Source organism: Miniopterus natalensis, chromosome 14 (assembly GCF_054644295.1).
Source record: "Miniopterus natalensis isolate mMinNat1 chromosome 14, mMinNat1.hap1, whole genome shotgun sequence".
NCBI lineage: Eukaryota > Metazoa > Chordata > Mammalia > Chiroptera > Miniopteridae > Miniopterus > Miniopterus natalensis.
Window position 1 is genome coordinate 8,785,147 of NC_142094.1, and position 11,321 is coordinate 8,796,467.

At 50.6% G+C, this 11,321-nt stretch overlaps 1 protein-coding gene across 1 annotated transcript in view; it reads right to left on the reverse strand.

Annotated features, from left to right (window-relative positions):
- ARHGAP22 (Rho GTPase activating protein 22) overlaps positions 1 to 9,232 on the reverse strand; it is a 120,038-nt gene extending 110,806 nt beyond the window's left edge. Inside the window, exon 1 of the mRNA XM_016200857.2 lies at positions 9,041 to 9,232. Coding sequence (XP_016056343.2) covers positions 9,041 to 9,220 — 180 coding nt within the window. The 5' untranslated portion in view covers positions 9,221 to 9,232. The remainder of the gene's footprint in view (positions 1 to 9,040) is intronic.
- Positions 9,233 to 11,321: the final 2,089 nt, after the last annotated feature.

Genomic DNA, 11,321 nt, shown 5'->3' on the forward strand with positions numbered 1-11,321 from the left:
CCTGCCTGTCACTTCTGGAGGGTCACATGAGGATGTAGTGCCTGGTCTAGTGACCTTCCCAAGATTTCTCCAGATGGTTTACTCACTTTGTCCCTCATGGCAGGAGTGCAGACCCCTCACCTCCCCCGCTGTGCTGGAAGCGTGGTGTCTTGAGAGGACTGTCATTCTCCAGTTGTGACCCGATCTGACATGGCAGAACTCAGTGAGGTCCTCTCCCTTGTTCTACTTTCTATGTATCACAATACAACCGTGGTCCTCAGTATCTTTTCTGACACCCACATCTCAGTTAGTCTCCACTGAGCTTTCAGCTAATTAAAACTCAACTCTGCCTCCTCCACCTACTCTTAAATCTAGGTCTTTCCATTCTGTGAAATCAAGTAATTTTTGAACCAAAGGGACAGCTTTATATTTTATCTTAATTTCCCATGAAACCAGCCTGCCAAAATATTTTGAATCTCAATGCTGTTTTCCTCCTTTGCTGTCTCTCCAGGTCTGTAAATTCACTGAGCATGCATGTTCTGTCTTTTTTAACATCACTAAAGGCAGCACACTGTATAACAATGATTAGGAGAGTGGACTCTGCGGTCAGAGTGCTTAGTTTTGGATCTTGGCCGCAGTGCTTACTAGCTTTATGTGATCTCAAACAAGTCACTTAACCACTCTGTGCCTCAATTTCCTTATCTGGAAAGTGGGGATAACAATCATTTCTAAGTTGTTTCAGTCATCCGTTGCTGTGTAACAAACAACCTCCAAACTTAGCGGCTTTAAAAACAGGCAGGGCCCAACCGACATTGCTCTACTGGTCGTGGTCCAGCATCACTCACTCAGCTGGTGGCTGGAATAGGCTGGAAGGTGGGAGAAGGCCTCACTCGCCTGCCTGGGCCATTGGTCTCTTCCCCACATGTTTCCTCATCTTTCTGTGGACACTTCAGCGCCCCCACAGCATAGCTGCGGCTTCCCAGAGTGAAAGCAGAAACTGCTCGGTGTCCCAGGGCCGGCACTGGAGCTTGCACAGCATCACCCCTGTCTCATTCTATTGGTCAAATAATCCCAAGGGCAGCTCAGGAGCAGAGGAGGGGACTGGGCCCACTTGTTGAAAAGAAGGGAGTGTGTGTACGTGCATGTGTGTGTGTGTGTGTGTGCAGGGAGGAGAGGACTGGGTGGTGGCCATCCTTGGAGATAATTACATAACCTTGTAGAGTTGCTGTGAGAGTTAAAGCAAGTTAATACATGCAGAGCACTTAGAACCATGCCTGCCTGGCCCATAGTGCACTGTGTTAGTCTTTATTTAGGTCCAAAGCCATAAAAGGAGTCAGAGCCAAGGTCAGGGCCATGCTGCATGCCACTGGGCTCCTCTGCTCGCCTGGGCTGGATGCTTGCTAGAACTCCACTGGGTACAGCTCCACTCGGGGGAAGAAAAACACCACAAGAGCATTTCCCACATGTTCAACCTTACTTTCGTGTATCAGTCCTATACAGAGGTGTGGTTACTCTCATCTCACAAGCAGGAAATGAGGCTCAGAGAGGGAACTACTTTCTCTGGTTACTAGCTAGTAAGCAGTGAAGCCAAAATCCAGGGATCTGCCGTTTTCCTCTGTCATGCCAGGTTCTGTGAAGTGACTCATTGCGGTCCAGACACTGGCTGTCTGTGACAGTCCTGGACCCCTGGCCCAGACTCCTAATTGAAAAGTAAATGCGGCCAATACGCAGGGCTGCTCCCAAGGGCCCCTTGGGTATGGATGATCCTGGCTTTCTGAATGTGTCACCTGCTTGCCTCACTTTATTTTAGAAGCCTTCTTATGCTTCTTGGAGGTCTTCTACTTAGGTTCCATTCTAGTGATTATAGGGATCGTGTCTCTGAGAGTTTAGGCAGCGTTGACACCACTACCACCACCACCACCTTCCATCTGTCAAGCCCTTGGGCACTGGAGCCCCAGAACGTCATGCCAATGGGAGCAGCTGGACTTCAGTGATCTGCCGGATCTACAGCTAATGCGTGGTACAAATGGGATTTGAACCCAGGTTCTCTGATTCCAAATATTTTCTTTCCATTATAGTATGCAAGCTTCCACCTTCCTGAGGATCACTGTCTCCATCTATACAGTGGAAATTAATTGTATCTGCCCTTGTAAGGTTGCTGTGAGGCTCAAAGGAAATCATACACGTTTACTTGAGTATCTATTGAGCTTTCCCTACAGTGAGGCACTGAGGACATGGGGGCAAACAAAACAGACAAAATCCCGACCCTGATGAACTTAATTCTCACAGAGGATGGCAGGTTAATAAGCTCTTTGCAGACCATCAGGCACTTTACAAAAACAGTGAAATATTTTCCCACTGAGGATCTAACACAAGGCTGAGTCAGTGTTCATTCATTCACTCAATTATTCATATAAGCTCAAATATTACTGAGCATCAATTATGAGTCAGGCATGGTGCTAGGAGGCGGGAGAAGAGAAAAGATAAGATAGACTGGGCCCCACCTGGATAAGTTTACTGTTTAGAATGGAGACGACATTAAACTAAGTGCTATAAAATAGCAGTAGCAATTCCAAAAGCAGCAATAATAATATTAATAATGATGGCTTCTTGGCTGGTTTGAGTGAAAGTTCACAACTTATGAAGGATGCTCAGTGTATGAGGTCTAGATGTAAAAGGCATCAGAGGCCTGCGATGGGCCCTGGGCAGCCTGGCAACATGTAACTCTGCCCCAGATAGTGCTGGGACGGACCATGGTGGGTAGTCTCACCCCGCCGAAACTGTGGGCAATGTGGGCAGAGCAAAGAGCTGCTTGCCGGCAGCCTCAGCACTTATTTCAGGCTGCAGGCACCATGGCAGTGTACCCATTAGCCTAGGCCTGATTCCAGCCTCCAGGTTCCCTGATCTGAAAAGTGGAGACAATCCAGGCACCGTCCTCAGAGCGAGGACCCAGGGAACCAGCTCATGACAGCGCTGCTTTTTCTCTGATGTGCAAGTTCAGTAAACAGCAGCTGAGAAGGCTCTGGCCGCGCGCTCACATTCTGCGTGACCTCCCAGCTCTGGGTCAGGTGGTCCCCCCTGGTTTCTGATTGTCCAGTATTAATGTTCCCTCCTAGAAGTGCATCTGCTTCCCATCCATCTTGTCTTTCCTCCTCCCAATTCCAAGCTTTTAGTCTAAATTAAATCAAACTTTAAATCAATCTTCTTCCCACTGCCGCGCTTACCATCACTTACTCTCCTGGAAAAAATCAAAACAAAACCCAGCTGCTCCCCAAGTGACGGCTAAATGGCCTGGGCTGCGAGGCACGTGGGGCGGGTGTGCGCGGGGCTGACCCTGCGAGGCCACTCGCCGCTCTGCCCGGAAAGCCGGCTCCCCGCTGGTCCCCGAAGAGCTCTCCAGGGCGGTGTCCCTGCTGCATTCTTTCGGTTTTTGGTTTCCTTTTCTTGTTTAAATAAAAAAATATTTTAAAATATGGACTTCAGTGAATGTAGTCTTGGTGTGTGGAATCGAAATAATTACAGATAAATCTCACCACCTCCCTCCCTGTCCATGACCTCCCACCGCCCTACCCTACGACTTTGATTTGTAGTAGTTGTATCCTGAAAATTCCAAAAATAAACGATTTCATTTTATTTCACCTTTGTAGTTAAAATTCTATCTAAACGTGGCTAAAGAATCAAATGGCTACACAAGGCTCGCGATAGCTGGCAGCGCCTCCCTCTCTGCCCCCCCGGACCTCGTCACCGCGTTCAGCGCTTCACGAGGTGTCTTCTCTCTTTTCCTACGTTGATTTCTAAATAATATGCTACATGACTATGCCTTGATTTAACATTTTAGGCGTTATCTGTGGCACGCCCAGAGGGAAGGCTGAGAGTCAGCTTTATAAACCCTGCGCTGCCCCCAGCTTCCGGAGCCTCCAGGTGACGCTGGTCCCGGGTCCGGCCCCGGGCTGGTGCTCCCGCTCCCGGGAACTCGGTTTACTCAGAGCGTTTCTCCACGGCCTCCTCTCCTCTTTCTGGAACTGCTCTCTCTACAAGTCCCTCTCTGCAGACCCAGGATCGTCGCTCCTCTTTCCCCGCCTTTATTCCCTTCTTTCCGGGAGATGGTGTCAAGCTTTCCATCCAGCCCTCCGAGCTTTTGCTTCTGTTACGTAATTTCTGAATTCCCCGAGCTGGTCTGCTTCCCGGCTGTCCATTTTCAGTGTCTCTGCGGAGATGTTAAAGGGTTTTACGTAACAGTTTTCTTCCCCCTGATGGGTTTTGCTGCCTCCAACTTGCCTTTTCTCTTTCCTGAGCTTGCGCCTGTCCTTCCCGTGAGATTTCCCTAAATGTCTAGTGACCGAAGCTCCTTGAAGGACGGTTCCCTGGGCCCTGGTGGGAGGCTGGGTGAGCAGAGGCGGAGACAGGGCAGGCCCTGGGCTGTTTCACTGGGGACCCTGCCTCAGGATGTTTTGTTTTTTCTTCTTCTTGGCCTGTCAGATTCTCCAGTGGAAATTCTTCACCTCCTTCCTGAAGGTCGTTCCAGACTGCTGGGGCCTGGGAGCAAGTGTGGCGGGAGGCCGGGAGGGCTGGTGAACCGGTCCGCACGTCAGCTTCCCTCGCACCTGCTGCTCGCAGGTGGCCCGATACCGACAGCTGGGCCAGTGTCCTCACACGAGGTGCCTCTCCAGCCTCCCAGGGAACAAACTGCAGCGTCAGGCCCCAGGGGGAGGGCGGCCCGGCTTTGCCTGAGGTTGTTCAGGACATCTGGGCTCTAATTGCTCTTTAAACTGACGTCCAACCAGTTCTCCCGAGATGCCTGGTCCTCATTCGCCGTGGCCTCTGGTCTTGCCAATTGCCTGGTCTTTGCTGGGGGGCTGTTTTGCAGCGCGGACAGGTGTGAGCCCTCGGTGCTGGTCTGGAATCTCGCCGTCGGGCCTGCTGACCAGCGACCTCTGCCGCCCGCTTCCTGGCACGGCGCAGCAGCGTCTCCGCCTGTCCCCTCCACCCAGGCGCTTCCTGTCGAAGCCTGCCCGGAGGCTGGGGCTTTTCAACCTGTCATCCTTAACCTGAAGTTTGGATCTAGGTTTCGATTTTCTTATTAATTTAGAAAGTATGGAGTGCGTGCCTGACCTCACTTGTGCAGATTTCGCCCTCTCTCTTACACACACATCCTCACTCGCTAGCATTTTGTTCTTAATTTCTGTCTTTTTTCTTGCTCACTATTGTCAGTAAATGTGCCACCATGATATCATTTTTTAAGAAAAAGTTTTTTTAAAGGATGGAAAACAATAAATCCTTGAAAGCTATGTATTAAGAGAGTAAAAGTTCATATCTGTTCTATTTTCTTGGTAGTTTGTTGATGTTGCTAAATCTACTTTCTTTTTGATCAACGTTCTGGCTTTTCTTTTTTCCATTGTTTTGTTTTTAAACCTTTTTGTTTATTGCTCTGTCCTTTTTTTTTTTTTTTAATTTACTGATTTAGAGAGAGAGAGATTTGCTGTTCGCTCACTTATGCACCATTGGTTGGTTTTTCAGGTGCCCTGACGGGAGATGCACCCACCGTCTTGGTGTGTGGGCGACGCCCCAGCCAGCTGAGCGCCCAACCGGGGCTTGCTCTCTGCGTTTAAAGCCAACCTTCCACTTCCTATCATTTAAGAGGCAGACGAATCTGCCCTAGTCACACTTTGACAACTGAAGTGTTCGTACCTAGTCCTTGCTATCTATTTCATTTATTTTTCGTTTTCTATTTACCTTTCTTTTTATTTTCCTGCTCCTCATTTTATGCCCATTTGTGAACTGGCTGCGTTTAGTGTGCTACAGTTTTCTGTCCTATGTTTGGAATTATTCTCCCCATTCTGTTCAGCCCATTTCCATTCCGGCCAAGAAGCGCACACGCAGAGCTGGGATAACTGCGCAGGCGTGAGCCCCCCAGCCGGGGAAAGGGAGCCGGCGGGGGAACCAAGGATGAGCCAGGAGTTTTCATGACCCAACAAACACTTCAAGCAGAAGCTGACACCGCTAAGATGAAAAAGCCTGGAGCCTTCTGTTACTGAAGCTAAGCCCGCCCGTGGGAAGCTGTGGGGACATGCACTCAAAGGCCGGGGCCAGCGGCCCACCCCCAGCGTCTGCTTTAAGGTAGCACAGCCTCGCCTTCCCCCCAGCGCCTGCCAGCCGCTCCCTCTCCCACCTCCCTGCTCCCTGCTCTCGGCTCACCTCCTGCTAGCCAGGGGGGGACACAGGGCTTTGGAGAGAGAACTCGAGTGCGGACTGAGCGTGATCTTCATCGTGCGTCATGGGCTCAGGGCAGCATCAAGGGCATCGGGACAATCACATCGCTAGACAGACGACAGGCGGTGTGTCGGGTGCTCACCGCCTGGCACGTCTCTCGCTGTAAACAGTGAGCAGGGCACACCGTTCCTGGAACCAGGTCTTGAGAATTAGTCCATTACATGTAGTTCATGCAATTAAGTGGAAATGTGCTGGCTGCTTTGCCAGCAGGCACGCAAGTCTGAGATCTTACTAAATGAGTCAAATCTGACTATAATATCCCCGAGTCTGGGGCCCTGTGCCATCGGCTGTCACAGTGGAAGGGGGCTGTGGGAAGGAAGAGGCCCTAAGAGGATCTGGGAGTGTCAGCCAGGTCCCGAAAGGCTAACAGAGGAGCCCTGGGCGTGACCCTGGTGTCCCTTGAGAGATGCTGGCTCCTTCAGGGATCTGATGCCAAGGGTGATCTTCAACACAAAAAACAGAGACCAGAAGGAAAATGGCTGTGGGCAAGCCAGTGTGGTGCCCAGTCTGGGGAGCAGGGGAGGGGCAGGCCAGGGGAGGGGCAGCACAGCAAAGGGGGGACAGGGAGCAGGACAGTACCCAGACTTAAGTACCCCATGTGCTAGGCTTTGCGCTTGGTAATGCGTATGTGAGGGTCCAGAATAAGTCACCCCTATAATTAATAATAATAATAATTATTATTCCACCCTGCCTCTGTGGTATGCAGGTTGTTTTGAGCAAACAAACGGCAACTTCAGCCTCAAGCTCCAGAGACACTTGTCCCCACCCTTAACTGCCTAGAAGAACTTGAATTAGAGGCCTTGCACACAAGAGATTATCACTGATAACTTTTTGGACCCACGTACATGGCCAACTGTTATTTACTTAACATCTGCTTTTCTTATCCTGCAATGACCCTTTGCGGTCCCCAAGGCACATTACCTCACCCCGGCTCCGAACGTGGTGTGTGTCTCAGTCCCCTTTCCGCCCATGAACCTCCCGGCGCGTGGGGTCTCTGACACGTCGCGGGTTCCTGTACACACGTAGGCACTGAACTGGCTTATTTTTTCTTGCTAATCTATTCTCGTCTATTTGATTATTAGACAATTATTAATAATAATTATTATTATTCCTCCAGCCAGAGGAACCTGGAGGGTAGAGGAAAGTTTGTCTCTCCCCACACATGTGTTCTACAGTATAAACCTTAGTGATCCTTATGACATGGGTAATAATGTCTCCATTTTAGCAATAATAAAACCAAAAGTAAAAAAATATAAGTGACTTGTCCCAAGTTATACAACTTCAGATTTCTCTGGCTCTAAAGTGCTATTCGTTCTACTCAACCTCTGTGGGACTTGCTTTCACTCCTTACAGAACCAGGGAGGCTATACAGATAGGGTTTCTTCCAGATTTTTGTCCTACCCACCTCTTATCTCTACTGCAATTTATGTAAACTTTTCCTTAAGCAGTCTCACTTGTTATATTTTTTACTGTGACAAAATGCACATAACATAATTCACCATTGTAACCATTTTTAAGTGTATAGTCCAGTGGCATTAAACACTACATTCAGCAACACCTTTTATTTTTAACAGATATATTTTAGAAAGAAAAACCTGATCTCACTCTCATGAATGGAAACCAGTATTACTTTCCATAAACAGAAGTTAGCCATTAGAATAACATAGTGAAGACAGAAAGTCATTAACTTGCAGCTAGTTATCGTTGCCACTGAAGGCTCTGAGATGAGGCCTACTTTTCCTGCACCCCCAATTTTTTTTCAGGGGAGAACCACAAGTGCTGGAGAGGTGTTAGAGACACACCAGCCCCAGATCAACACTCCTCCCTGGTATACTCAAGGGGTTGAAAGGGGGGTGAAGGAGGCATTTTCTCGCTGTGGTGTGATCCCATGCTGTGCCCAGGTTCCTCCTCCCACCTTTTCCGTCACTGAGCACCCCTGCCTCCCAGACCCACCACCACACAGTGGGAGCTGCTCCGCCCACCAAAGTCCTGTGACTCCTGGCCCCAGATAGTCGGTCCCCCTTTTCTTTCCAATCTGGGCCTGTGACTAGGAGCATCCTATGGACGAGTCCAGGACATTTCCTTTCCCATTTTCCCCAAGAGAAACCAGGGTCTCTCCCAGATGTCCTTCTCTCTCTGCATCCCATAACAAGGACTAGGTCCCCTGAGCCCTGCAAGCCGGCTGCCTTGGATGGCAGCACTTCATTGTAACTTGTGTGCGGTCCAACAGTCACCAGGCTGGGCCTCGGGGAGGTGGGCGACCAGTTGCTCGGAGTGAGTGAACTGAGGTCTTTGGGTGGAAAGACTGACATGAAAGCACCTGAGGTGGATCTCACGGTGCTGGTGGAAAATGCAGCAGCCACCGAGAGGCCGAGGCATCCGGCCAGGGAGCTGGATTTCAGTGGGAAGATGGATAGTTGGGTACCCATTTTCCTGGACAATGATAGTAATGCAATGTGGGTGCCTGTGTCTCCTTGGAAGCACAGAGAGGCTGGAAAGAACACAGAAAGGACTTGTTTTCTCCAGCTGTGCACAGATGCTCTCTATCAGCATCATAGAAAACATGCTCATTACTGAAGCTGTGGATGTTTCAGTAAAACTGCTGCGGCACCGGGAACACAGGGCTTGGAATGAAAACCACAGGGCGCCTGGTGAAGAGTCGCTCCGAGAGTAGTCAGTGGCTCGGAGGTCCTGACGGGAAGGTCTCTCTGCCCCCTCCCCTCCTGGGCAGAATCAACCCTCCCTCGGAGCCCTGCCTTGATGTCTGCCCGACATGAAACATGCTTCTCACCTGGGGCTTGGCCTCATCTTTACCCTTGTAGTAGAAAAGCTGGTCCCCACGCAGCACAAACCAGCGCTGCTGCCAGTTCTTCATGATGCTCCTCTGCTTCCTCAGCCAGCCGGCCTTCAGCACCGGGCCCAGCCCGTGGGGGCAGGGTGGCTGCCCAGGGCTCCGGCTCTGCTCCCCCATCACCAGGCTTTTGGAGCGGGCTGGAAGCCAAGAACACACCAGGTGAGTGGGAAGGATGCAGGCCTGCTGTCCATCCTTGCCCCCTCCTGCCCTGTACGCTTGGCCTATTTCCCCTCGGCTTCAAAGGGACACGGGCTGGAGTGCCTCAGCAGCAGCATCCCAAGATTACCTACCTGAGGCAGGTGACAGCTTGCCTGCCTGGTTAGTTTCTGCCATGTCTCTGGGATCCCATGTTCTCCATTTCCCCAGGTTTCTTCATCTATCACACATCTACCCCATGCATCCATCCATGTACCCACACGTCCGCCCATGGATCCACACATCCATCCATCCATCCATCCATCCATCCATCCATCCATCCATCCACCCATCCATCCATCCATCCATCCATCCATCCATCCATCCATCCATCCATCCATCCATCCATCCATCATCCATCCATCCACCCACCCATCCATCATCTGTTCAATGGGCCATGCATTTGCTCATCAGCAACTATTTATTGAGCACCTACTTGTCCCAGTCACTGTTCCAGGTGCTGGGGGTTAAGCAGTGAATAAGAGACATAAGATTTCTGGTCAAGATGGTGAAGTGGGCAAGTGCTGGGCTTGCCTCCTTCCACAACCACATCACAGTTGCAGCTAAACTGTAGACCGACTACCATTGAGAACCGCCTGATGGCTAGCCACACTAAAGATATAAAGAAGCCGCAGCTCTGGCTGGTGTGGCTCAGTGGGTTGGAGCACCATTCTGTACACCTAAAGGCTGTGGATTCGATTCCCGGTCAGGGCACATACCCAGGCTGCAGGCTCCATCTCTGGCCGGGGTGTGTGTGGAAGGCAACGGATTGATGTTTCACTCTCATGTGAATGTTTCTCTCTCTCTCCCTCTTCCTTTCTCTCTCTCTAAAAAAAAAAAAAAAAAAAAAATCAATAGAAGCATGTCCTTGAGTGAGGATTAAAATAAAAAGAAGACACTTCAAGACTGGTAAGAGGGGTGGACAAGGAACAGCAGGCCCCACGCTGCAGTGTGGTGATAAGAGCTGGGAGGGGCAGCTCGTCTGCAGAGTTCACCCCTGAGCAGGAGCAGCCCCAGCCTCTCACCAGGCCCCCCCGTCTGGGGCTCCAGTGCCAGGAAGAGGAGTCCCCATAATATCTGCTTATAAAAACCAGTGAGGATTGCGTCAAGTGAGACGAAGGGCCACCGGAGACCAGGCGCTATAGGTCTTAAAGGGATGGACCATGCACAGACTCGCTCACTCACAAACTCACTTTCTCTAAGCTCCGGGGGGCGGGGGGGCAGCAGCTGGAAAAGCAACAGGGACATACAGGAAGGCACTAAATTGACTAGCTTCAGGTCGCAGGCTGGAGGGGCAGGGGTTGGGACAGCTGTGTGCAGAACAGAAGTGCTGGCCTGGGCCATTGTTCCTTTGTTGAGCTCTCCCCTGACACCTAGCCAGCACACACAGGTGGGTGCCAAATCTGAGCTCTCCATTAACCTGGATAATATTGTTTGCCCCACCCTGGTGGTTCCCTGAGACTCGGCCCCACCCAAATAGCCTGCTCTGCTTAAGCCTCTTCCAGCAGCTTTTCCTAACAAACAGCTTGACTCAGCTTGTTCTGTGGACTTTCCTAATGTCTCTCAAAGATCCACAAAACCCAAACAAGCAGCGGCTGGCCTCAGAATGCTCTATAACTCTTACTAAGTTACTCCAAGCCCAGCACAAGTGGCAAGTGCTCTCAATGTGCATTGTCACTCCTATCAGGTAGCCCCAATTGCATTCAGGCTTGGCTTGGAACATTGTCTCAATGAAATTGCCACAAATCTGGCACAAGGGGCAGCTCTCATTGTGATGCCTACGAAAGGGACCAGCCTGACACTAGTGGCAACCAACCTTGGTTCACAGGATGGCCTCTTTCAAGACCAACACTCCAAGATCAGCACAAGTGGCAACCAACAGCAGATTACTTTATAGAGCCCACCAGATGGCCCCAAGCTGGGGACAAGTGGTGGCTAAACTTGACCTGCACTGGAGCCCCTTGCAAGAAAGAATCTTGAGAGAGGCAAGAGGCTCCGGAACCAGCACATCTGGTGGCCAGTT